At 41.3% G+C, this 26,882-nt stretch overlaps 1 protein-coding gene across 2 annotated transcripts in view; it reads right to left on the bottom strand.

Moving 5' to 3' along the window:
* The window catches only part of ANO6 (anoctamin 6), a 71,032-nt gene extending 48,817 nt beyond the window's left edge, over positions 1-22,215 (bottom strand). Inside the window, exon 1 of one of the 2 annotated variants that reach the window (XM_064701819.1) lies at positions 22,079-22,215. In XM_064701819.1, the coding sequence (XP_064557889.1) occupies positions 22,079-22,166 (88 nt within the window). In that variant the 5' untranslated portion in view covers positions 22,167-22,215. The remainder of the gene's footprint in view (positions 1-22,078) is intronic. The other variant, XM_064701820.1, reaches the window with a different exon arrangement.
* Positions 22,216-26,882: the final 4,667 nt, after the last annotated feature.

Here is a 26,882-nt window from a genome sequence, read left to right as displayed (position 1 = left end):
GGGCTCGGCTTTGTGACAAGGACATTGTCAAATGTGCCTGAAGATGCCAATTTTTTTGTAACAAAGAAATTCTATGTATTTGTTATCACTGATTTCCTCTCAAATGAAAACAGTCAGAGGCAAAAAAAGAGGTGCAGCACTCTTTTGGCTTGTAAATAACCTGCATGAACCCAAATTAGTAGGCACCAAATTATTCTGAGAGGTCAAGAAGATTTCACAACACTAAACTCATAGTGCCTGGTATCTAATAAGCATCTGAGACATTGTTAAGGACAAGATTTCAGCCCTGGCACTGAACATGGTACCTCATGAGCAACCAAGAATGCAAAGCCAGGAAGTGACTTCTGGAATCCCCAGGCTTTGCTGCTTTGCTATGGAGATCACATCACCTCTCACTCCCCACAGAGTTTTGGGAGAGTGATGGCAGTGTCTCACAGAATTTTTAAACAGTCTAAATTCTCCTCTTACAGGGAGAAAAATAAGTTAACAGAACACTGTGCTCTCCAAAGTACAAACCCAATGTGCTCAAGAACATCTGCTCAGCCCCTCAGTGGGACTTGCCTGCAGCATGGAGTTCCTGTTCCCTGGAGAGGGAAGTTTACAGTGTGGTTACAGAAAATGAGATGTTGCAAAGCCAGGCCACAGTGCTGGGGCACAGCAACTGCTCTGCAGTACCTGGTCAGAAATATTTCTGCATGCACAGAGCAGCAGGTGGGAATGCAGCAGGGCATGAATGGGCAGCAGGCGTTTGCGGAAGAAGAACTGAGTAGATGATATTTCAAACCCCCTCTCAAGCTTCCTCACAGTCCTGTCCTCACACAGCCATGCCTGAGGCAACAACATTCACTGCACACAGAAATGTGTGAACATTATGTACACAATTGGACACGCTCAGGTCGCTCAGGCCTCAAATAGATTGCAAAGAAAATCAGTATAATAACAAAATACGTCACTGACTGGAAAATATCAGGAAATATTTACATGCAATTTTTATCTGAATTGACATTTCCTGATACATTTGACAGCACTGTCACCACATTAGAAAAGGGAAAAAAAAAGTGATTAGTAAAGTCTACGTGTTCTAATGAAAATCAAATGAAAAGATCATATCATGTTTGCCACAGTGAGGCTCAAATAACTGGATGGAGTCAGATTGTTCCCATCTGCTGGGATAAATAAGAAGATCCAAAGACTGTGGTCTTTGCCCAGATGCCAATTTTTCCTGACTAGTGGTTCTCTGGGCTATGATATTTCCTCCATGCACATATGAGAGCAGACATTATAAAAGTATCAATGGTTTCACCCCATCCCACGAAATACTACTGGCTTCCATTCAGTAGCATTCATTCTGCTAAGTTCTGTGATCAGAATGTATTTAAATTAATTTCATTTAATACCTCATTGAAGAATGATTTGATAATCTCTTAGAAAGATATTATTCAACAATGAATTGAAAATCATGCTACTAAACCCCACATTCTTCACTTTCAGAAAAACTATGTATTTGGAGAGACATTGAATTATTTTTATATCAAACTATGCTTTATAACTTATCATTTACAGTTAATAAGAGATTTACAAGCTGCCTTCCATGTGAAAGTCTTGCTCACTTTGGGTCACCTGCAGCCTTACAGCATGTGAGAAACATGGTGACAATTAGTAATGTTAAAATGTAGTAATGCCAAAATGGCTTTCCAGCTGTCAATAAATTACATACTTTGCACACTTACATAGAGCAGATCTGCAGGTATCATCAACCCAAAAACCTAATCTATGCCTCATAATAAGGAAAACATTGATTTTCATTTCAGAAGCCCAAAGAAACCTAATAACGAAGCTATAGATGGTGCTGGAGCACAAAGGAAGTGAAATGGCTGTCGTGGAAGATGATTCTTTCTTGTTTGAAACACTATTCCTTCCATTAAGTTATCTTCTTTTACAGCTGTGCAAACAAAGGATGGGGACATGTGGAATGACTTTAAAAAATAAATGCTCTTTCATGGCTAACCCTAAACAGGAAAACATTCAGTTGGCTATATAATAGAGGCCATTGCAAGTCTGGGTCACTGTAGTTCACCAAAAATAATAAAGTAAATGGCAGGCAGTTATAAAACCAAGAAATCTGACTTTGTGGAAATTATTCTGCTGATAGCAGTACCTAAATATTTCAGAGACACTGAATTGCAAAGTTTAGGGGGCTCAGTAATTGTAAAACAGTTCTTATGTGTTCAGAACTCAAAGAGGGCCAATTGCCCAAAACCTGTGGCAAAAATCCTAAAACATTTCAGTGAGACCGGGACTAGCCCCAGCCTCAGTTTCAGAAACAAAACACTGGGCTAATGATGTTTTAGTTACAATTCTGTGATTTCAGAGTAATCTGCTGAAAAGCCAGTGTTGGCTCCTGTTTCTCACTGCTGCAGTGCATGCCAGAACCAACCTGGCTCCATCCACATCCAACTCCAGCTGACTGTAAATCACTGCAGAAATTCAGCTGCTAATTACAATATTCCACATGGTTTTTCTCAAGCTAAACAGTTTACTCACGTTCAGTTGGAATGGCTGTCAGAAAGAATTATTTTGGCTCTCATCTGTCAATAGGCAATTTAAAGATAAACAGCCTTTGGTTTTAGAATGCATTAGCATGTCTACCTGCTATAATTTTAAACAATATTTGATATGCTTTTCAGTTGTAAACTGATTGTATGCATGGCAAACACATGGCTTGCTTTGTCAAATTAATGGAATACAGTGATTAAGTCAGTAGGCACCAGGCTGATATACTTTTCAGGCATTAATATCAAGTTGGACTGTGGGCTTGAATCATCTTCTCTTCTCCACATATATTTTTTATAATTGAGTAAGTAACTTAAATATATTAAAATGATGAAACAAACAAGCCTTCCTAAATTTTTCAATTAAGGGCTGATGTGGTTTAATTATATATGGAATCAGGTAGAAAACTACTGTAATGTTGACTGCCAAATGAGCCTGTTTCATGATTGATTCTGTCACACTCCTACAAACTGAGGCATACTTAATGCATATGTATTTCATTTCTTTCATTTTTAACAATAATGAAAACATTATAATTCCTACTGTCAAAAATGTAAGTTCATAGTTTCTAGAGCAGAGAAAAAGAATGACCTCAGTCACATTAAGAACATAAGGCACAAGGGATCAGCTGGGTCACTGAATTCACCACCAGCTTACAGACAACTTTGACTTTTAGCTCTGATAGAAAGTTCTGAGAGAAAAATTTCTTTACTTGGAATAAGCTGTTTTAGCCTGAAAAAGGGATCAAGAAGAACTGGCTGCATTTTTTTTTCCTGTTGCAGTAAATAAAATCCAGGTTGCAAAGGGTGAGATAGACAAATTTTAAGAACCCAAAGGGCATTAGGACAGATTTGCAGAGCATAGTAGGCATTTAAAGTTACAGATAAATTCTTGCTGATGTATTCCAAAATGCCCAACCAGATCGAGAGTTTTTAAGCCAAATTGTATCAACCATAGCATATGGCCCTTAATGACCAGAAAGAATTAATTTCATTAATCGATACATCAATTTCATTATTATAATGAAATGAAATTACTAATGTTTCTCTTGCTTAATAAATTATTTTAAATGTAAAATTTTTCATAAATGCACTTTTAAAAAAGTATACAGTATCTTTAAGTCAACTAATAAAAATGTTTTTCTCTGTGGTATATTTACTTACCAACAAGATGCATCTATATACAAGTTTAGAGTAAATAGGAATTATCTAGTAAATTAGAAAGAAATTACTCAACAACAAATGGAAAATCAAAGAAAGTGTGCATTGAGCTATATACTTGCTGAAATTAATGTGTCTATGGAATTAAAGAAGAGATGTAGGCCCCTAAAGCAGGACTTGGGAGTAATCAAAACATTCAATTCCAAAAGTACAAACTGAAATAATGATTTTGCAACTGCTGGCTAAGAGGAATTTCCTGCCTTACTGTCAGGCACTGTGGGTAATTTCCTGGGGGTTGCCAGGAAATTGCTGTACCCAGATTGGGTACAGCCCATGTGGTGCCCTCAGAAATGTCATTACACTTTAGAATACAAGGGGTTTACTGCCTTAGCTTCTTTACCAATAAACAAGAAAAGAGAGAGAGCCTTTAAAATAAAAATTCAGGTTGCTCCATATTACAACCCATGAATTAAATCAGTAACTACAATCATTCCTCTTTGGTTAATGTGGCTCTAATGGCTTTCAGGGTTCCTCTGAAAAAGAAAATTATAGAGATGTGGCAGGCAAGCAGATCAATAAGACTCCAAACTCAAACTCATGAACACTGAAATAGTTCTGGTTCAAGACTCTTTGTCATTGCAGATCCTCATTCTAAAGACACAAAGGAAAGGACTGGATCCTGTTTTTTCTGTTTCAGAATTTTTTGTGACTACAAAAAAGGTAAAAGGTACAGTGTAATACCACTTGGTCTAGCCCAGGAGATGTAAGCAGATTTTAAGGCAAAGGAAAGAATTTTTCAGTATAAACTCCAAACTTTTTTCTCCAGGGCCCTACCTTCTTTTGTATACAAGATGGGGCTGCAATGACGATGACTCCAGGTTTGGCTAAGTAAAACTTGTCTGTCTAGAACTTCGAGTAATTTTTGTAAAAGACAGATAGTATATAGGGCTGTTGGAAGACTGAAAGAAGAAAGATTATCTCTTTGTCAAAGAATTTGCATACAGCCTCAGAGAAGGGGCCTGTGTCCCTGCTTCAGGATGTGATACACGTGGTGCTGAGCAAGCTGCTCAAACAAGGTTTGGCCCAGCTTTTCTCAGCAGAATTTTCAAGCCAGCTGCCCAGGGTGCTGCTGCCAGGGAGCTCAGCACTTCTACAGCACAGCTGGGTGCTTGTCACTGAGAGAGACCACTTACAACAGCATATGGTGACCAGGGGGAATGGCTACCAACTGAAAGAGAGCGTGCTTAGATCACATTCTAGAAAAAATCCTCTGCTATGAAGGTGGTGAGGCACTGGAACAGGTTCCCCAGAGAAGCTGCGGATGTCCCATCCCTGGTTGTGTCTGAGGCCAAGGTGGATGGAGCTCTGAGCGACCTGGTCCAGTGGAGGATATCCCTGCTCATGGCAGAGGGGTTGGAATAAGATGTTCTTTAAGGTTCCTTCCAACCCAAACTGTTCTATGATGGTTCTATGATGAAGTGTGGTATGGCATTTGTAATAGCAACATTGGAAAAGCTCTTGTTTCTGAAAAATGTGTCCCAAACCTTTTGTCATTGGTGACCATTTGTTAGACAACTTTTTAAGAAGAGCAGGGAGTTTATAAACTATAAACACAGAGTGGAATTAAGATCTGACTGTACAAAAGTGGTTAAAAATTATTTTCTTGTGGCCCTGCAGAAGATGCATTCCTGCCATTGCAATTGCACTGGATTCCTGCCAGTGCAATCTGGATCTCTCTGTTCAGCATCTTGTGCTTGCACAATCCATTCAGATGCGTTTTACCTTCCCCACATCTTAGTAATCGCTTCAGCATCCTACATTCCTGTGAAAAGAGCCTGAAACTCCATGACTCCCTAAAAACAGGAGTTGTAGGCAACCTGACACTGACATCCCTGTCGGATATAGTGTTCAGGTGTGGCAAAAGAACCATAGAAACACAGAGGATGAAAGAAATGAAAATGTTCTGTGCAATGCTTGGATAATTTGAGTTAAACAAGATCTGGAGCCATGCTGTTTATGAGGAAGATAAAAAGAAATCTGCAATTGCTACCAGTCTACTAAATGAGGCAATGGACTTAAGAGGAAAAAAAGAACAATGATTGTGTACATAAACACTGTAACTTGCATTTAAACAAATGGCAGGGAAATGCAAGTTGTCTGGGCAATACTAATGCTGACACTGCCTAACTTCTAAGTGCTTGACTTCATAGCCTTAATGTTAACATTTTTTGGTCATAATATATTATTAGCTGCAACCAATTAGGGATGCTACGGCTCCTGCTGGTAACTGGTAAAATTTGCATTTAAATACAGAGAAAGATTACTACTGGCTATACTGTATTATTTAATTATACAGTCAGTTTAGAAATGAAATTATATCTGAAGCATTTGAGTGATTCCCTTGAGCAGAAATGATGTAATAATTATTGCTGCAATTGGCATGAGGAAACTTTGCTGAAAGTCTAGAATTTCACCTAATCAGGCAATTTGATTGGTGGTCCATATGCAGCAGTACTCTGTGCTGCTGCACAGTAATCTCAAAATGCACTGCAAGAAAAGTAATCACAGTAACTATGGACACTTTTTCTCACAGATCAAATTTATTAAGTTTCAAAAGTCAGTTCAGAATAACGTAATTAGTGTAAATTCAATACCATGATGGAAAAACCCACAACCAACCAGTATGGTTGTTTTAGCTTATTACAACCACCATGAATAAAAATTCTGGTTTCTGCTGAAAATTCTATTTGTGATCCCCAGTAACTACAGCTGGTAAGGTCTGACAGCTTCGTGCCTGACAGAAGATCACATACCACAGACCCTGTGGCTTTGAAGACACAGAGGTTTCTAAGTTCCTTTCTGGGAAAAGAGGCATTAACAAGAAGGATGCATGTGGGCACACAGCTTTCTAATAAAAGTAGTGAGGGCAGTCTGATGGAAAATAAGAATATGCTCCTTCTGCCTGGCATTAAAAAGTCCACTCTTCAACTAAAAACAAAAAATAAATGCATATGAAAATACCAACTCAACAAATTTATACACAAATACATTCAGAAAACACGAAGGCAAAAAAAGCAAGTTCTAGAGACAACACAAAAATTTTTCCCTGGACTTTGAAAACACAGAAATAGAAGGATGTAAGATCCCAACAGCCATTACAGTCCTCTAACAAGACACGGATGGAAAAAATGAAGTATATTTCTCTGGAGAGAGAATGGCATGCTGAAGACCCTGGTCATTTTAGTCACTGGTGAAGAGCCCCCAGGTTTAGGTGACTGAATGGACAGATCAGCCACTGCACATTCACAGACCAAGCCCTGAGCTTAGGCAGGTTGACAATTAGCTTTCTAAGGTGATGCCACCATCAAGCCATGCATTTGGCTGCAATCAGCCTCTTGTTGGGATGGGTGGTCTGTCACCTGGTTTGTAAGCCCAACGGATGGCTTGTCCCTTCTGTCAGATGATGTTTCACACTAGTGTCTCGTGGTCATTCAGCTGCAGGGCTTAGCTCTGGCTCCTGGCCCTTGTCCTTGGGCAGAATGCTGCTCCCAGACCCCAGCTTTTGTCACAGCACAGTCATTGGCCTGCATCTTGCCTCCTGTGCAGTTCTTACTGCCCCTTTTCACCAGCCAGTGGACACTCAGGCTGTTCCCATGTTTTACACAAGGTCAGTGGTGCACCCAGCCCAGCCTCCAGGCCCCAAGAGAATCCAGCGGTGCTCTGGGTCCGAACCACCATTCAGGGTCCCAAAGTGTAAAATGAGGGCACAGAGGCAGGGAACCTCCCACATACAGAATCAGACAGAAGTAGTACATTTTTTTAGATCACCTTAAATGCTTTTGAGCATCCCTGCAGCTGCTTCTTGCACGTCTTGGCTCTGGGTGAGAGAGGAGCAGCAGGTTTCTAATCACCTATCCATGAGGTGCACATTAGAAATATTGTCAGATATATTACACAGTATTACAAGCTCTGAGATCCAAAGATACCTGAGAAAATGTAAGAACAGTGCTGACCATGGGACAAGAGAGCTTTTCGATTGCTTGACGTGCAACAATGTTAATAAAGTATATGGTATCTAGCTTAAGTGCTTAGGAGCAACCCAAATAGAAGGATTATTCCCTGGCTGGAGTCGTACTTCAGACTTCAGCATGGTCACCCACCACCATTGTGAACAAGCCTCTCAGAGCAGGAACAGCAGGACAGCTTTAGACCCAGCAGAATAAGCACATGATAGTCTGGCATAAAGTGCCATTTCTAGATTTCTCTAGCAATTGCTGCTCCTTCACAGAAGATTAGCCATCCTAGATTGAGTAAATTCTCTCTAAGAGCTTATCAGTAAAGAATACTCATTAATTTAAAAATACAAATCTCCTTTTGCTTAGCACAGAGAATAAAAATATGTGTATTTTGATAGTGTATCTGAGGAGGGAGCTGACAGAGCTCAGGACTATACTGTAATGATCCTGATGAAAAATTACTAGCATCAAATCTTAGATACTGTTCAACTATAACAAAACCAAGCAGCAAGAATAATGAGGAAAAAGCCAAACCCTTCCTTTACTCCTGTCTCACCTACAACATAGTGTAATTCCATGAAATTTTTTAAAAAGCCCACAGAAGAGGAAATGCATGCAAGCAGGGAAAGACATTTTACTTTGGTGTCTAGAAGAGAATTGTAAAGAATTGTAAAGAATCCTGCTAAACTGTTTTACAATGTGATGAACATACCAGATGGCAGTAACAGAGGAACAGCCACAGGGTTTGCTCATTTTGTACAACATTACAGATCTCCATCAGAGAGACCAGTGCTGAGAGACCCAGCGATGGCCCTCGCCACAAACTCATTTCCACTGAGATTCTAATCCATTTCTTCAAAACTGTTGAAGGGAGAAAATGTAAAAAATCAGTTTTGCAATGAAATAAAACCAAAACCTAACCAGCAGCCTCTAGAGAGCTGTTTTTCGTTTAAGCTGAGTTTAGAATGCTTACGCATCTCGTTACTACAGTAGGGAAAATGCAAGTGTGACGGGCTGTTAGGAGGTTAGTCATTATCCCTTATATGGGGATAATATATGTGCTGAGATTTGTTCTGTTTTTGGAAAGGCTTTACTGCAGATTCCATTTTTTGTGTCAAAGGTAAGAAAAATGACCTTTTAAAATGTGTGGATCCAGCTCCTAGACTGCAAGACTGGAAGGTTCTATTCATCCAGTGATCCCTGCAAGGTCATCCAATCTGGTCCCTGAACACAAACCAGAGGATTTTACCTCCAGATTTTAGTTTACTTTATTTTCAGCAAACTGGAGAAAAACAGAAACGTGAAATCATGGAATGACTCCTCTATCCCTGCTTGCTCTAGGCTGGCAATTCAGCTGTGCAGTTTGGACCTGAAGAATATCCTATGCCACTCGTAAGTGACATTTCTCTTCTGCATGAGCCAGATCTGGTCATATGAACTCAAACCTGGCATTCTGAATGCCAAGAGAATGACTGGCCCTAAAGCTGGCACAAGAAAACAGCAAAGAAGATAGTGATGGATATGGAAAAGAACTGAAAGACTCATCATGAAAGCAAACGGGATTTCTCTAATGTTTATTTTTGCATGGAAGGTGTTCCTAAGGAACATTCTGATGAGACAAATGGTTAATGGGTTTGGTTGGTGAACTGTACACAGTGAGAGATGCAGAAGCTCTTCTGATGGACACATTTGATCTTAGAGCACAGGATAAACATCTATCCCAAATGCATTTAATTAAACTCTCTTCCATTCTGAATAAACAAATGAAAATAAAGCAACCACATCACAAATGACAAATGGAGTATTATTATTATTATTTATGCTTTCCTAATGAAAAATTTTGGAAAATAAACAACTGAAAAAACCCCACACTGAAAAACACCTACTGAACAGCTACCCCCAGGCTCTGGGGACTAAGACTGCAACATTTACACACTTAGATAACTACACAGACGCTGCTGGATCCACTCATCTCAAAATAATCATTTTCATGTTTGACTTGTAATCCTTCCCTACATGGACTGGAACATAGAAAGGAGCAGCAGCCTGCTACCTCAGAAGTTTAGGCTGTTGTGTGAGAACTACACGAGCAGGCTGCAAGTAATCCTGTAAAAATCAGTATTCCTACCACAGCCTGAGACAAGTACATGGAATGGTGGCAGTGTAACAGCTATCAAAAGGTTGAGTCCAAACTTGAGCCCAAACTCCATAAAATATCATTGGTTTTATGTTTTCTTTCCCTGAGTAATTCCAGAAGAGTTAGTGAGATCTTATCTAAAGCAGCTGCTAAAACACAGTACTGCTGATACTTTAAGAAGTAGAAAGGATGAAACCAAGAAGCAGCACAAGCTGTTAACTATTTCTGTGTGAACACTCTCCCTCCCCTAGGTCTCATGCATGCCCAGAACCATGGTACACATGCATATAGTCTGGAGGCTGACTCGCTGTAGGACTGTCCCAGCTTTGGAGAGGACTGTCGAGTTTGGCCTCTGGTCAAAAGGCTGATAAGCTGCTTTTATACCTCCTCCAGAGCTGAGGGTCCCCAAGGGCCTTCTTGAATTAGAAGGTGTTTTCTTCATTGCTTAAAACAATGTGGTTTATTTTTGTTTGCTTGTTTTTATCCCAGATCAACTAAAACAATCTGTCCTGAAGCAGGAAATATAAAGAAGACAAGCTACTTCTGCTTTTGTCATGAGACAGATTTGCCAAGATCAACCTCAACCATACTGTCAAAAATACCACCCCTTTACAGAGGGAACTAGCATACCCTGCCTTCCTTGTGTTTTCCAGGAGGGCAGCCCTCCCACAGCAGTTGCCCCAAGCTCCAAACACAGCAGCCAAGCTGAGCCTTTGGTGTTCCTCACCAATGCCAAATCTCCAGGCAGCAGCTATGGAGCCTTTTCACTGGGAGCTGACATAATTGATACAATTGTAATTGCAGATGGCTGTTTGGTCAGCCTTCAATGCCTGTGGATCAATGAACTATCTAATTAGAAATCTTGAGATAGATTTATAAAATTATACCCACTGCTATTAAATTTACATGTCTCAAAGGAGATATATTTGAATTTCTGTAACAAGATGCTCAGCATGTTTGCTTTAAAGTATTTCTCACACTCTGATGTTAGACAGTGTGTTTATAGGAGGGTACCAAAAAGATACTTTTAATTACTTTTAAAACAGTGAAAATAAGTCAAAACCTAGATGTACTTTTTAACTTGTGTGTAGGTGCAAAGACTCTGCCTGCAAGCATTCTTGGTGTTGGACCCAGAGTTTAGAAACAAACTGTACTTTTGTTTCCTAATGAGGAAATTGTAGTTTTAGCAATTAAAGGACTCCCCAGATTTTACTGTGGTGACCAGTGACAGGACCCAAGGGAATGGCCTGAAGTCATTGTCAGGGGAGGTTTAGGCTGGATATTAGAAAAAGGTTCTTCACCCAGAGGGTGGCTGGGCACTGGAACAGTCTCTGCAGGGAAGCGGTCAAGCACCAAGGCAGGGTCCATTTCAACCATGCTCTCAGGCACATGGTGCGATTCTTGGGGCTGTCCTGCCTGGAGCTAATAATAATCCTTGTGGATCCCTTCCAAATCAGCTTATTCTGTGGTTCTGTGAAAGATAAACTTCGCTTTTCTCGTAAACTCCAATAAACTTACAAAAACATCTGGAGCTCTCCTTGGCTGGACTGCATTGCCCTTGAAGCTTTCTCTCTCCTTACTTGGTTATCAGCAAGGAACAAGTTAAAAAATATATTCCAGCATTGACTCGTCTATTCTTCAGGTCATTAAAAAAAAATTTATTGCATGTTTAAGCCTTACCAAATATTGCAGGAGCAATTGCTGGGTTGTGTCTTAAGTACTACCATCATTTTATAGATTAAATTGTGCTTTAGTGCAAAGATCCTTCTTGTATTTTATAGACAGCAGAATGATTAAATGAATTTAATTATTTTTCCTAGAATAAATCAGCATATATGGAGATGATGAAATATTTAATAGAGATATTACCTCGATTAGGGAATAATTCTGCTTTTGCAACATTGTTTACAAAAATGATGCTATTCCCACTCTAGTCAAAGGGACTGCTCACAAGGGTAAAGTGTGCCTTGCTTGACCTCATCCTTATTCATTAATGCCTGTAAAAACTCCATTAGACTACTTACAGAAAAAACACAGAAAAAGAACACCAATAATCTTACTAATAATGCACACAAACTAATAAAACTCTCTGGCACTGCTAGAGCCCTCTGAATTATCATCTCAGCCTTCTTATTCTCTCTAACTACAGTGCCAAACCTGCAGCAGTGAAAATTTTTTTGCAAATAACTAAGAGTATGAAGATAGCAATTTTTTTCCCTGTTGGATAAATTACCAATGAACACATTTCAATTTTTGTTATATATTAAAAAATACATGAAAATGGCACAGATGAATTATTTCAATTCACTGCGTCCACAGCCATATTATCTTAGTCCCTTCTGCAGTTTATTTTCCTGATGAACTCAATTGGAAGAATCTTTATGCCACTGCTTAATGAGTTCCTGACCAGACAAATAGGTGACTATAATTACAGAATCATAGAATCACAGAATGGCTTGGGTTGGCAGGAGCCTTAAAGGCCATCTAGTTCCCAACCTCCCTGCCATGGACAGGGACACATTCCACTGGACAGGGTGCTCAGAGTTCCATCCAGCCTGGCCCTGCTCACTCCCAGGCATGTGGCACTCACAGCTCCTCTGGGAGCTCCTCCAGTGCCTCAGCACCCACAGCAAACAATTGCTTCTTAACAGCTGCACTGGCCAGCCCTCCCCAGTGAATACTGCCAGCAGTTCTTCCTCTTTCACTTTCAATTGCTTGCTTTCTTTCTCAGACTGTACCCAGAACTCACATGTTTTGTCTTCACTTCCATTTCCTCACTCTTTTCATGACTTCAACATGTTTTATTTTATGAGAGCCCTCAGGTAAGACCCTGCTTTGTGCTACATGAGTCTCTTCAGTGATCTAAGCTCAAGTCTGGTGCTTTTCTCAGGCTTTCTTGAATCACAGTAACAGACCACAGCTTCTCCACAGGCTGTTTGGTCATGGCTCTTAACTCCTCCACTGTGTTAGCACACCCTTGGATTACTAATACCAGTCGCCAGCATCTTTAGCAGGATTGCTACACCACCAAAATTTAACAATCACTTCTCATTCTTTCCAACCTGATCTGCAGCCCAGATGACATTTTTTAGTTACTATTCCTCCCACAAAGGAAGGAAAGAATCCACGATATTTCACCCACTGAAAAGTCACAAATCTCATCCCCTTCTCCTGACACAAGTCCATTAGTATCAGCACACCATAGGAGGTGCAGGGTATCTCAACAAAAGCTTTTCTTGCTCCCACACTTCCTAGACAGTGAAGATTCCTTAACTGACTGCAATTTCCCAAACTAGTAGAGGGACAGCTCAAGAGTCTCTGCTGCAGCCATGGAAAAAGAGCCAAAAGCTTTCGGGCTCAAGAGAAGGCTCTGGGGAAACCTTATTGTGTCATTTTAGGACAAACTGGGGGCATATAAGCAAGATGGGGACAGATTTTTTTATCAGGGCCTTTAGAGACAGGACAAGGGGTGATGGTTTTAGGCTAACAGAGGGTAGACTCAGTCTACTTATAAGGAACAAGTTTTTAATAATGAGGTTGCTGACACACTGGAACAGGTTGCCCAGAGGTGGTTGAAGTCCCATCCCTAGAAACATTAAAGGCCAGACTGGATGGGGCCCTGAGCAAGCAGATCTGGTTGAAGATGGGGCTCACAGCAGTGGGGCTGGATTAGATGAGTTTTACAGGTCCTTCCAACCCAAACCACTCTGTGGTTCTGTGATCTATCTCCACCCATGCTGGAAGCCTGCAGGACAGACACACACAAGGGGAACTCAAGTTTTCCAGGCATTCATCCTGCTGCACCAGCTGGTCTCAAGCAGCACTGAACACACAAGAGGTAGTAGCTGTTTCCTACAGCAGAGAACTGCTGCTCACTCAGCTCATTCTGATGACTGTAATGTAAGCAGTCTCTTATGCAAATATTTAATGTCCGATAATAAATCATATCTAAAAAATGCTGGAGAACCTGACTAACCAGATTAATGGGGCCAGATGAATTCCATCTACAAAAAAAAAATGAAAGGAAGGGAAACAGTAAAAGCAAAGAAAAATCTGCTGTTGGTGGCAGTTCTTACAAAACTTTAATTTTCAGTTGTGTCAAAATGATGTTGATGAATAGTGGTTTAGTTGGAAATTATTTTAATTGTATTTAATGTAAAAACTAAATTGAAGTGCCTTTACACTAATTGAAGTGCCTTTACAATCTGAAACTAAGCTGCTGTTTCTACCACATGAGTCACAAAAACACTGAAAGGAATGTTTATGGTCCAGCAGACTTGTAACTAAACTTCTTAAAGTTCAGTTTGCAGTTTAGTATATTTTATTAATTTTACAATTTGAATCTGGCACTCATTAAGGATGCCTCAGAAGCTCACTTCTCAAGTCCCTGCAGGGAACCCTGTCTATATGTCTACTGCTGTTATCAAATACTTGAGAATGGGGCAGGTAAGAAGAGAGTAATTCCATCAAATTAAGCAAAAATATATTTCAGATGGCTGTGTATTCCCTTGGGATACAATCAAGGGAATTGATTGTCTGTCTTCTGTCACAAAGCCTTCAGAGAGATGTGGGATGCCTGAGTAAATTGTGAGGGGTGGAAAAGACAATAGATCTATGCTTAGATACTTGCATTCTTAGACTGACTACCAAAACCAATCCATTGTTTGGTGGCAGTGCACATGACTGCCAGTTCTCATTTGCCACAGACAGCAGCAATAAGATAAAGTGCACAGTGTCCTTCCCTGAAGCTTTGCATTCCTACCACACTGGCACTGAGATTCCCCAGTGAAACACAGGGCGAGAGTGCCAAGGAGACCTAGGCTGCTGCTGTGGGCTGGCCGGGGGTGGGAATACTTTCTGTAGCCAAACCAGTTTGTGCTGCTTCACTCGTTTGTGACATTACAGCCTCCAGTTTTCACTTCAGCTTCCAGATCCATCAGACTGGAACCAGAACACCAGACAGCAGCAATGTCCGAGCAGTCTCTCTTCACAGCCAATGCAGCAGATGAACTCACTCTCTTCAGAGGTAAGACTGTTCCACCTACACTCACACTAAGACTGAGTTTGAAACAGAAAACCCTAAAACCTGCAAGTGGTATTAGGCCTATTGAATATTTGGCCCCTAGTGAATATTTTTAGAAATTTCATATTAAAATATAAATACCAAATATCAGTTTAATAATATGTATTTTGTACAGCAATATTTCAGACTGTTAGAAAGGACCATGTCAAAGACATGCACTGTAGCACTAGTGACAGTCCAATAAAATAATAAAATAATCTGATTTTTTCTATTCATCAGGATACAGACCTCAGCACTTGCATAATATTTCTCCCTTCACCTTTGTTTCCTCAATATGAGAACAGCACATAAACCAACCCATGGCACCTTCTCCAGAGCTGTCCTCCTTGACATTCACCCTCTGTTAAATAAATTATCGTGTTAAACACGCAACTGCAGCAGTTCCATATGCTTAAGGCCTGAAGCACCTTTTCTAAAGGTTTTCTCATGTCAAGCAGACAATATTTAGTTTTATTATTTGTGCATTATATAAAAAGCAAAGCAGTCAGTAACTCCCTTTCCTGGCTACACCAGTTAATCCCAAACTTAGGCTAATGCTACTTTATTTTACTTTTTTAAAGGGTACAAGACTATTTAATTTATGCCATGTAAAACAAAAGCACCCTTGTGTTTGGTTCTTTTTTTTTTTTTAGTAATCACAGCAGAAAACACCCACTTTAGTATCAGATTCCCCTTGAGGTTTGCCACGTCTAGTGGCAAACTATATCTTAAGTGCACAGCATACCACCCATCATTTCCAAGGAATTGGCAGGTATGAGGAAATAGTATGATGAGGTGATTTCAGCGATAACTTTATTGAATGGCATAAATTATAACAACTTTATGGACAACAGAAAGCTGGAAGGAATGGCTCACATCCTAGAGATCTGTGCAGTGCTATAGAAGGACCTCAACAGGTTGGAGAGATGGGCAGAGAGGAAGTGTCTGAAATACAGCAAAGGCAAATGCAGGATCCTGCACCTGGGGAAAAATAACTCTGCATCAGGACAACCTTGGGGCCCTCCTACAGGGAAGCAGCTCTGTGGAGAAGGACCCGTGGATCCCGGAGGACAACAAGCTGTCCATGAGCCAGCAGTGCCCTTCTGGAAGGAGAAGGCCAATGGAATCCTGGGCTGCATTAGGAAGAGCGCTGCCAGCAGGTCCAGGGAGCTGATCCTGCCCCTCCACTCAGCCCTGCTGAGGCACATCTGGAGTGCTGTGCCCAGTTCTGGGCTCCTCAGGGCAAGAGAGACATGGAGCTCCTGGAGTGGGTCCCACAGAGGGTGACAAAGATGATCAGGGGAATGGAGCATCTCTCTTATGAGGAAAGGCTGAGGGAGCTGTGCCTGTTCAGCCTCAAGAAGAAATGACTGAGAGGGGACTCTGTCAATGTCTATCAGTATCTGAAGGGAAGGTGTCCAGAGGAGGTTTCCAGGCTCTTCTTGGTGGTGCCAAGCAATAGGACAAGAGGCAACAGGGAGAAACTGATGCACAGGGAGTTCCACCTGAATATGAGGAATAATTTTACTGAGCAGGTGACCAAGCTCTGGAAAAGATTGTTCAGAGAGATTGTGGAGTCTCCCTCACTGGAGATACTCAAGAACAATCTGGACACAATCCTGTGCAATGTGTTCTAGGATGACCCTGCCTGAGCAGGGAGGTTGGATCAGTGACCCAATGTGGTCCTTTCCAATCTTACCCATTCTGTGATTCTAAGTATTTCCCAGGCATATAGTAACAGATCTTATTAGTAATTCTTCTCTAATTACTCTTGAAAGGCCCTTTTGCGTGGAAACACAACATCTGTTATGGCATGTGTACATCTTCCCTTCCAAGTCTCTGATGTCTTCAAATTCAAGTTCTCTATCTGCATTTTCATATTCTGCCTAAAGCACAAATCAACTGATATTAGGACAGTTTTTTGTGAGCTTTTGATTGCATTACTTTTAGTAACTGTAACATTACGGAACTGCTGGAGTTCTGTACCACATAACAAAATTCTGGCTTTCCCCTACATATTGAATTTAATGAGTTTTCTTCTTCACAAATGGTAATGCTTGAAAGGTAGTTTTAAAAAATCTTAAGTTGTTGAGCATAACAGTGTAGAGTATTCCTCCTCTTAAAGGAAATTGTGGCTTGTGTAAACAGAGGAAAAAATTCAGGGAATGACGTGTGATAAATATCCACCATAAAATTGATTACTTAATAATTAGGAAAAGAAACAAAACTATTACCATTAAAGTTGTGCAATTTGCACAACCTATTACAGTGGCAAATTAGTCCTCCTACAGTTTGTAGACTTACCTGTAAAATGCGCTCATATGTTCAGTACAGCTAAATTCACAATACAGGAAGAAAGAATATTTTCACAGTACAGGAAGTTTTTAATAGACAACTTTGAATTCAGGTATGGTAAAAACCCTTTAAAAATAGATTTAAATTCGGTATATGTATGAAGGTTGTATAAATTTCCTAAATTCCCGCCTGATTCTCTGATCTCCTCCAGAATTTATGAATTATAAATAGCTGCAAACTGGTAATTATATTGCAATTAAAGATTTATATTCTCAGCATTTGGTTTTTAGGAGTTTTGCAGAAAAATAATTAAATCAGCCTTAAAAAGTGAGTGTAAAGAGCAGTGTACTTTCAAATGGAACCACACTTGGTGACAAGGTTGATGTAATTGTGTGGCTTGGATTGTATCCTCATTTGTGGCCTGGATTCTGCAAAGGCGAAGTGGCAGAATTTTGGGAGAGAAAAGTGCAGAAGTATGAAGAGACAAAAAAAAAAAGTGGGTAAACCATCAGTGTAAAAGATATAAGAGAAAGGACATGAAGGCATGAAAAGTGGTTTAGATGTTGGCCAGTGTAACACTCCAGTGTTTCCTGAACTTGTGCAAGTCCCAGCTCACCAGGAGGAGTTTCTCACTGCCCCAAGAGTAACTCCAATAGTAATTTAATAGAATAACTGAGACCATGTGTCTACATTCCTGCTTGTTTCTGCAGGAACATACACACATGAGGTGTCCACACACAAGAGCAGGGTCCCAAACAGAGTGCAGGGAGCAGAAATTATTGATTCTCAGCTCATCAGACAGTTTATGCCATCTTCAGGAGAATGGAGAATTGCAATGTGCCTCAATCATTTTTTAAGTTGTTTGCAAGTATGAGAAGCAAAAGAGAAGAAAACCAGGTGTGAAAAGACACCACTGGGGCAGTTTTACTCCCTACTACTGTAGGCAGACTGAAAAGGAAGAAAGTGTCCATTCAGAAACAAAACTACTTTTTTAAAAGAATCTATTTATAAAGTCTTGCGTGTTAAGAAAATATAAGATCTGGCCCCTTTGAAATTTTCCAAAGGTGGAGATTATACTTAATAAATTGCAGGACAAGGCCACACTTCTGAGAAAACGAATTTAAATGTTCAGGCTTTCTATTGCCTTTAGAAGACTTCTGTAGAGAACTGCCCATTTCAGAGAATCATGAAGGTAAAATGGAGTAATTTGGAGGACATTGTGGGTATGTTGTATTTTCATATTGGAGTACAGTATATGATATCAACAATATTTGTAGGGTCATACAAGGAACATCATGTTATTGGAACTATTGAAATGGAAAAAAATAAAAGCTCTGGGCAGGCAGCATGATTAAATGCAGTATATGCCATGAGGAAACAAAAGAACATAACAGTGAGCAAAAGTAAGGAGGTGAAGAATTGCTATTCTACACCATTTGGGTTACATCACCCGTCAGGGCAGGGCTCCAGCTGTACAGTGGGCTGAACAAAACTGGTTGTCTTAGGCTCCACAATTATTATGTTGCTTGAATAAACCACTACTTTTGTACACTTTTATTGTAGTTGTTGAAAATGTGTCCAGAACGACAGCATGAAAGCCTTCTTAGAAAGAAGAGCTGGAATTCCCCCTGAATCCTCATCAGCACATTGTGTGAGAAGAAAAAGGCTGACATACGAACATCCTTTTCTTGGTCATCTATAAAGCATGGTCTGGTCATTATTGCAGCAGTGTCAAAAGATGACAAGATGTAGACTCTAGGCTCAAGAAGCAAATAGGATATATATTTGAGTAAAACCAAGACCACAAGGCGTAAGCAAGTTGCTAACATATCCCTATGAAGACAAAAGCAAAAGCATTTCTTGTTGGATGGGTAATCAGGAGGAATGCCTCTGGATATTGTATGCACAAGTTAATTTTTCTGGAAAGCATACTCAAATATCCTGTAAATCCTCAAACACAAGCAAATCAATTTGGATATGGTGTGAGGTTTGCACTAGGGAAAGAATAAATTATAAAGGGGAAAAAAATGCCACTGATGTAAAAATCCTCTTGAAAACAGCCTGAGTCCAAATGAAAAAGTTGTCCATCTTGTTTAAGCATTGGAAAGAAAAAGTTGCAACTTGCCAAAAAGTCTAACCTTAGGACAAGACTTTCTTCCCTAAGCACAACTCTGATCCAAACAATTAGTGTCAAAGCTCTGAACAACAGGCAGAGCAGCTCTGGTACCTCCCTGTGGACTGGGACTCGAGAACAGCTCTCTCTCTGGATGCCTGCCCAACACTGCCTCTGACATTAGTGGCTTGCTGGCCATCAGCATGGACAACCAAAACCAAAACTGTATGCCAAAACGAGACAGATCGCTCCCTTTATGTGCCATGACTGCAAACCTTGACATTCCATAATAATGCTTTTCTGATGAGATATAAACACTTTGGATTAACCTTGAATAGAACTGGAAAGAATTCAGAAAACCTGCTTACTTACTGAACCAGGGATGATGTCCTTGGGAAAACTGCAGATGCAAGTGGCAAAATAAAACTGGAGGTAAATGGATGATTAATATATTTGTCATACTAATAAAATAGTTCTCCTGTAATTATACCTAATATAAAAACCTTAAGACAGTTACACATGCATTTTGCAAGGCAGAGTAGCAAATGTGACAAAGCCAGGTGCTGTGTAACAGGCTCTGTATAACACAACAACTCATGAAATCATCACTGCACAATTTTTAGGCAATTTTGCCACATAGCATGAGTTGTTCCCAACTGTTGTATACAGTATATGAAACTCATGATTTGCTGGCTGTGAGAGCTGAACTATCCCCAAGTTGGATAAAGAGTTATGAGTAGGAAAAAAATCAGTGGTTCTCTGGGGTGAAGAATGGAAAAGACAGCTGTTGATTAATACACTGCAGTGCTGATCCACCCTTTAAATTCAGAGAGTGGAGTCAAACAATACCTTTGCTGCACTTCATATGGAAAACTGGATTTGTCTTTGGACTATTACTGTAAGTCAAGGGATACTCCCATCTGAAACAAAGGCTAATAATGTTGGAGGAAAGACATTCCCTGATTTCCTCAGACACTGGGTGAGGCTCAAACTTTATGCACTTCTGGAGTGAGCTAACTGAACAAATGCGGCAGACTGTATTTACCATTATTAAGCATTAATATTTGGAGGCAATGAAAAAGAGAGAGTTAATGTCACTAAAATTTTTGAAAAATGCAGAAATTCAGACCAAATATTAAAAAATCATCAAAAATATGTGCTTTTCAGCAAAAACATTCACAGCCTTTTGAAAAATAATGAGCAGAAACCCTTTTTATTTGTTAAAATTTACATATACAGATCCAGCTTCTACTTGCTTGTCTAACTGACTTTTGCCTGCATTCTTTATTTGTTAGATTTATTTTAACAAGTGAACTAGAAATAAAAGGCTTTAGAATATCTTGGCTACTGCATCTGAAAAACAGCTTCTGAACTGCAGTAAATCTGTGTCTCTTCAGTGAAATGAACAGACCCTTTCAGTCTGAACCAGCTGAGAAACAACCCTTTTTGGGCTGTTTTCTGGAAATACTTTAATAGAATTCATTCCCACAGTAAATACAATGTCATTGTCCTGGGCTACTGGCATTGGAACAAGACTAACATACACTTTGAATATAAAACTCTCTGTCCATTTTAATGTCTGCTTTTCTGGCAGACACAATATGCCTTTTTTCCCCCCAGCAAAATCACTATCTTTCTTTGCTTTGCCAATTTCCTCCTTACATTTTACTTTGCTTTGTTGCGTGTTTTGTTCTGCGGAGAGGGAGTGGTGTCACTGAAGGAGGGTAGGTTTAGATTAGATATTAGGGAAAAGTTCTTTACTGCGAGGATGGTGAGGCGCTGGAAGAGGCTGCCCAGAGAAGTTGTGGATGCCTCTTCCCTGACTGTGTTTGAGGCCAGCTGGGATGGAGCTGTGAGCAACCCGGCCCGCTGGAAGGTGTCCCTGCCTATGGCAGCTGTGCTGGAGCTGGATGATCTTCAAGCTCTCTCCATCCCAAGCCGTTCTGTGATTACCCTTCTGCTTAGCTCGGTGTCCAGCCAAGGCACGCCAGTCGGGCAGCAAAGGGATGCTCCGAGCGCCGGGCGGCCGGAGCGATGGCACGTTCGTGTTTTCCCAAGGACCGAGGCACCGGGATAGCACCTTTGTGTTTTCCCAAGGACCGAGGCACCGGGATGGCACGTTCGTGTTTTCCCAAGGACCGAGGCACGGGGATGGCACCTTTGTGTCTTCCTAAGGACCGAGGCACGGGGATGGCACGTTCGTGCTTTCCTAAGCACCGAGGCACTGGGAGGGCACCTTTGTGCCTTCCCAAGGACCGAGGCACCGGGACACGGGCTGTGCCCGCGCTGGGAGGTCACTGCCGCCCCAAAGGTCTCCAGCACCGCGCTCCCTGCAAAGCGCTGCTTCTGCCCCCTCTCACGCGTTTCCCTCAGCTCACAGGGAAAGGAACAGACAAAGTTTTCGGTGCTTCTCGCCCACTGAGCCGTGCCGATGCTACTGAAGCGGGACTATCGCCACGGCGCTCCGTAAGGCAACCACACCTGGCGCACACCCGCCCGCAGGGACAAAGACATCCCGAATTTTCCGCGGAAAAACGCTCAGTAGTTTTGGCGGAAGGAGGCGAGCGGCGGGGCGGCTCGCTGTCTGCCGGTGGCTCCCGGCCCCGGCCGGCCCCAGCCCGCACGGCCAGGTGCGCTCCGCGCCCGCGGTCCCGGCACGGACTGGCCGAGCCCCGCCGAGCCACACCGCCCGCGATGAGCCCGCTGTCCAGGGAAACCCTCCCCGCGCCAGCCCCCACTCACCGATCTCCCCATCATCGTTATCATCATCTTCCTCCTCCTCCTCCTCCCCCTCCAGATCCAGCAGCACGTCCTGGTTATCCACGCTCATCCTGCCGAAGTTGCGGTGCCCCGTGCCCGCTCCCCGCCGCCGGAGCGAGCCCGCCCCGAGCCCGGGCAGCGCCGGGGGCGGAGCGCGGGGGGCGGGCGGGCGGGAGGCGGCCACCGGCACCTTCCCGGCAGGAACGGCCGCCCCCGCCCCGCCCCGCCGGGCACGGCCCTGCCCCGCTCCGAGCGGAGCCCTCGGAAGCCCTGGGGCTTTAAAAATGTGCCAAAATACGCACCCAGGCACCACTGCTAAATACTGCTGGAAACGTGAAGCCTACGGATGGAAAAAGCTCCAAAGCAACACGTAGAGTTATTTGGAAAAGGTAATGGAAATTGAAGGGGGAATGCTCAAGGACTGAATAATATGCCCATCTCTAGACCTCTAGTAATGTATTCAACTCGTTGTTGATTATTTTAGAGGGAAGAGGTTGTTCTCATCTCCATCTTAGCCTCCAGACACAACCTAGGAGAATTTTGCAACACAGAGAATGATGAATCGTCATCATAAACAGGAATACTGTGGGAGCAGAAGTACTTATAAAAAGGGATTTAAGTGCTCATCAATATACTCATCTACTCACATGTGTTGGTTCCAGGAGCAAGTAAAGGGATCCTAAAACTGCAAGACATCTGGAGGAGTGCCCAGACAGGAACTGGACTGAGGTGGTATAGTGGGAAGAAATGGAAATAAGACTGTAAAAATGGATTGCAGAAATGGAGGAGCAATATTTGGGGAAAGGAGAAGATAAGAAGCACAAGATACCATTCGAGGCATTTTTTCCTGCAGAAAGCAGTAAAAACCCTATAAGAGATCTATTTTCACTCTCCAGTCTGTTGTTGATACCAAAATGACTCACAGGACTCAGGATGTTTAAAGTACAAACAAAAAACTGGATGAAAAGCCATTTGTCAGATAAGCTTGTTGCTTGTTAATATGGTTATCTGTTGTCAGGCAGCTGTGGTTAGAGTCACAGCAGGGCCTGGTATTACAGCAAGTCTAAGTGCAAGCACTTTCAGCAAAAAAATAGTTCAGAAATTTAATTGCAGAGTTTTGAATCCGCTCTGCTTGGCAAAGGCCTTCTCTCATAGTCTGCTTAAAGACAGAAGTGGTCTGCAAATGCATCAGAACAGAAGCTACTTGTTTTGCCCTCTTGATAATGCCTCACTGGTATTATGGTTATCTGCACCATCTGATACTGCATTTTTCTCACTCTGATTAGGAAAGACTCACAGAACTGAACCAGAGAAGGGGGCAATATGATGGGGGGATAATGGTGCGCAGCAAGATTTGTTCTTTTGTGTCCTAAGTTAGAAACATAGTGTGCTGCCCTGTGACACATCCAATCTGCCTCTGACCATCTAAGAACATGCCTCACTCACTGCTGTGACTGCTTGTCAGGTTTCACACTCTGTGAGCTTATGGGGAGGGAGTGAGTTATGTTGCTTCCAGCCAGGAGTGTTCACTCCAAGATGATTCATTTGCAGACACGTCATGGTTTTGATGTGCCTGGCACACAGCTGCAGTAACATCTTTACATACCTGTATTGGGTAACATTCAGATGCCCCCTTTTCTTGCAGGTCCTCCCCAAAATGTGGTCCTGGCTGGTGAGATCTTGTTTCACAAATGATGGGAAGAGGGCAGGTTACAGTCAAGGTACAGCTTGGTTTAGGATGGTGAACGTGAGATTTGTGCACTTGGATACTCTCCAGGGACATCATCGTTACCTTGGTTACATACTTCCCATTTTCACATTTAATGAATGAAAATATAATCCAATAATAGCTAAGTTAAAAAAAGAAAAAACACTTCAAAACCAGGCTTTAACAAAATGTGGGTTTTTTTTAACTTGATGCTACTAAAAATACAGGTAGAGGATCTACCTCCTGCTCCCAGCATAAAGATTTCTCCCAGTATTTTACAATATAGATTGTAATAATACAAATAAAGATTTTGTAGGCTTCATTCAGCCTTCAACACCTGAATGTTCAATTTCATAGATTACAGAGCTGAGTTTTGCATATATCTTAACAAACAAGGGAAATATTGTGTGCAAAATTCACATTAAAAACATGTATGTTGGGAAATACATAGCTATTTGGTTTTTTACTTTGTACCAGATGAAAATATTTCTATGTTTAGTTTTGGTAAAACACCTAAGCTTCAGAAGCTCAGTTTTGTTACTCCTAAAAAACAGATTAAAAAAAAAAAGTAAATTAAGACAAAAATGCAACAGCACCACCCTGCTGCCATCTCTTTGTCAGATGGATAATAGCAAAAGATCAACTCAAAGAATTGCAGTTGGGTTAACTCTAGCCAAGTTTTTCAAAAGTCATCTGAAATGAAAAAGTTGGGCTAAGTAATCCCCACCCCGGCTCAAACATGACTGTATTCAATTTTATTGAAGAAATAAAACTTCCTGGTGGTGGTGAGAAACAGAGACAGTTCGTGGAGCCAGTGGAAAAATTGCTTCCATGGGTAAGGGTTTCATAGCAACTGTAACAATATAGGTCAGGAAGAGAGTAAAAGAGATTGTTTAGCCCAGTAGTGACAAAATTCTGGCGCAGGCACCAAGTCTTTAGCTGGCGTGGATCTGGGCTGGCACCAGGAGCTCTGAGTCACAGGGCCTTTGACAAAGGATCTGGCACTAAGCATCAGAAGCTTGCTGTCAGTCACTGCTCTGGTCCAGCCCCCAGCAGAAAGGCAGGTTTGAACATATCCAGACACTGGTGACAAACATTTGCCATCACAGGCTTCACATTGTCTGGTGGGGAGTCCACGAGGCTCCCAGTTTCACTCCTGTTGGTACACAGCCAAAAGAACTTTGCAGCTTTTGAAATTTTCTTCTTGTCCTTCTCCCAGCATCTGTGAGTGCAGCTGGTTGTTGTTCTCTTGATAATGACATATTACATGTGGAAAACTATCACCTTATTGCCTCTGAACTTTTCTCACCCAGATTACACAAATCCAGGTTTTGCATCCTTCCAGCACAAATCCTCTTTGTGCTTTTCTCTCTGTTGCAAGTTAGTGTAAAAAATGCAGTGTGAGAATCTATGGTAGGAGTAGGTGATATCATTTTACAAAAGCTTTTAAGTACATTGCCTTTACCCACTCACAGTCCTTTTCTCAATGATTGCATTCCTTTACACTCTCACATCCACACAATTACAAGAACCAAGAAGCAAATGTTCAGGTGGTCTGGGCAGGGTCACTTGTGTACAACACAGAGGACCAGGGGGCCATGGAGCTCCATCCTTGGGCATACTCAAAAGTCACCTGCACACAGCACAGGTGGTCTTCCTGTAGCAAGGGGCATGGACAAGATGACCTGCAGAGGTCACTTCCAACCTCAGCCATTCTGTGGTTCTGTGAAGGGATGCCAGGTATCAGGTCCTCATCATCTCCCCTGAGCAATGATAAACTAATTTTTGGACAGATGTTTTGTACCCAAGAACCAAAAATCACTATGACATCATTCTTTTGCATTGTATTTCTGCTTATTTCCACCTCCATAAATTTTAGGCAAGTCTGGCCTGAGTTCCTTAAGGCCAGAGTCGGTGTTATAGATGGGCTGGAAATAAAAGCAATGGTGTATTTGATCTGATGTGATATTACTTTCTTTTGTTAGAGGTAGAGTCGTCTGCTGACAGGCAATCTGTGGTCTCATTTGACTGGAATGGTAAATGCAGGAAACAGTCCCCCTTTCTGTTGGGGACTATGCCCTTCCTTTAATAGAAATATAGTTCATTTTTTAATAGAATATAGTTCATTTTTATCATGCTTATGCAGTTATATCCACTTATCCTTCATTTCTGCCCTCTTAATATTTCCACTACCTGTCAATACCTCTGTACACTTTGTTTCATTGCCTCACCCTTTATTTTAATGTACTGTGCTCAACAACAAGTACTGTATTCCAAGTAAGAACTCACCACAGTGAGCACTATTGCTGTACCATTTTGGACATGATTTTCGTTCTAACATGCCCACAGCAACAATTTTAATTTTTGTCTTTCCACACTTGTCAACTCATATTTCTATTGCATTGTGCAATAAGTCTTAGATCCATTTGTCTGGCAGTTTCCCATTTTGTATTTCTGTAGTTGATTTTCTGTTCCTAAGTGAACATTTTTACCCTTGTTTTTATATTTCCTCATTTGATAATTTCTTTCTCATTTTTCAAGATAATTTTGAATATGAGTGTTTTTCTTGGTATCAGCAAAATGCTGGGGGACAAAATTCATATGGCCTAAACCATAAGCCTAGCAGAATAAAGTCCATGTGCATGTAGAAAGCAAACAGTCAGAAGATTTGAGGACTGGTAGGTCAGGTGTGCTCCAAAAAAAAACCTTGCAGGAAGTTTTGTGGGAAAGCTATCAATTATTGAAAGATATTAGGGCCACGCTGGAATATTGTATTAGTGCACATGAAATTTGGGAAAGACAGCAGGAGACAAGTATCACTGTGTGAGGATTTCTTTAAGGATACAGGAGTTGGAGTGGTTCATCACTGTGGGATTCATTGCAGAGCAGAGAACACAGCTGTCTTTCTATTCTGCATTCTCAGTTGGAATGAAAGAAATAATTATCCTAGGGACCAAACAAAGTCTATTATTTCACATTTCATAAAACATTAGACTTTTTAATAACTGCTGGGATATTGTGCCTTTGTGTCTGAAAGCAGAGGACTTTAGCACCATTACTGAAACTTTGAAACTCAGT

This window comes from Zonotrichia leucophrys, chromosome 1A, assembly GCF_028769735.1.
Source record: "Zonotrichia leucophrys gambelii isolate GWCS_2022_RI chromosome 1A, RI_Zleu_2.0, whole genome shotgun sequence".
NCBI lineage: Eukaryota > Metazoa > Chordata > Aves > Passeriformes > Passerellidae > Zonotrichia > Zonotrichia leucophrys.
This window is presented reverse-complemented; position numbering and strand designations above follow the sequence as displayed.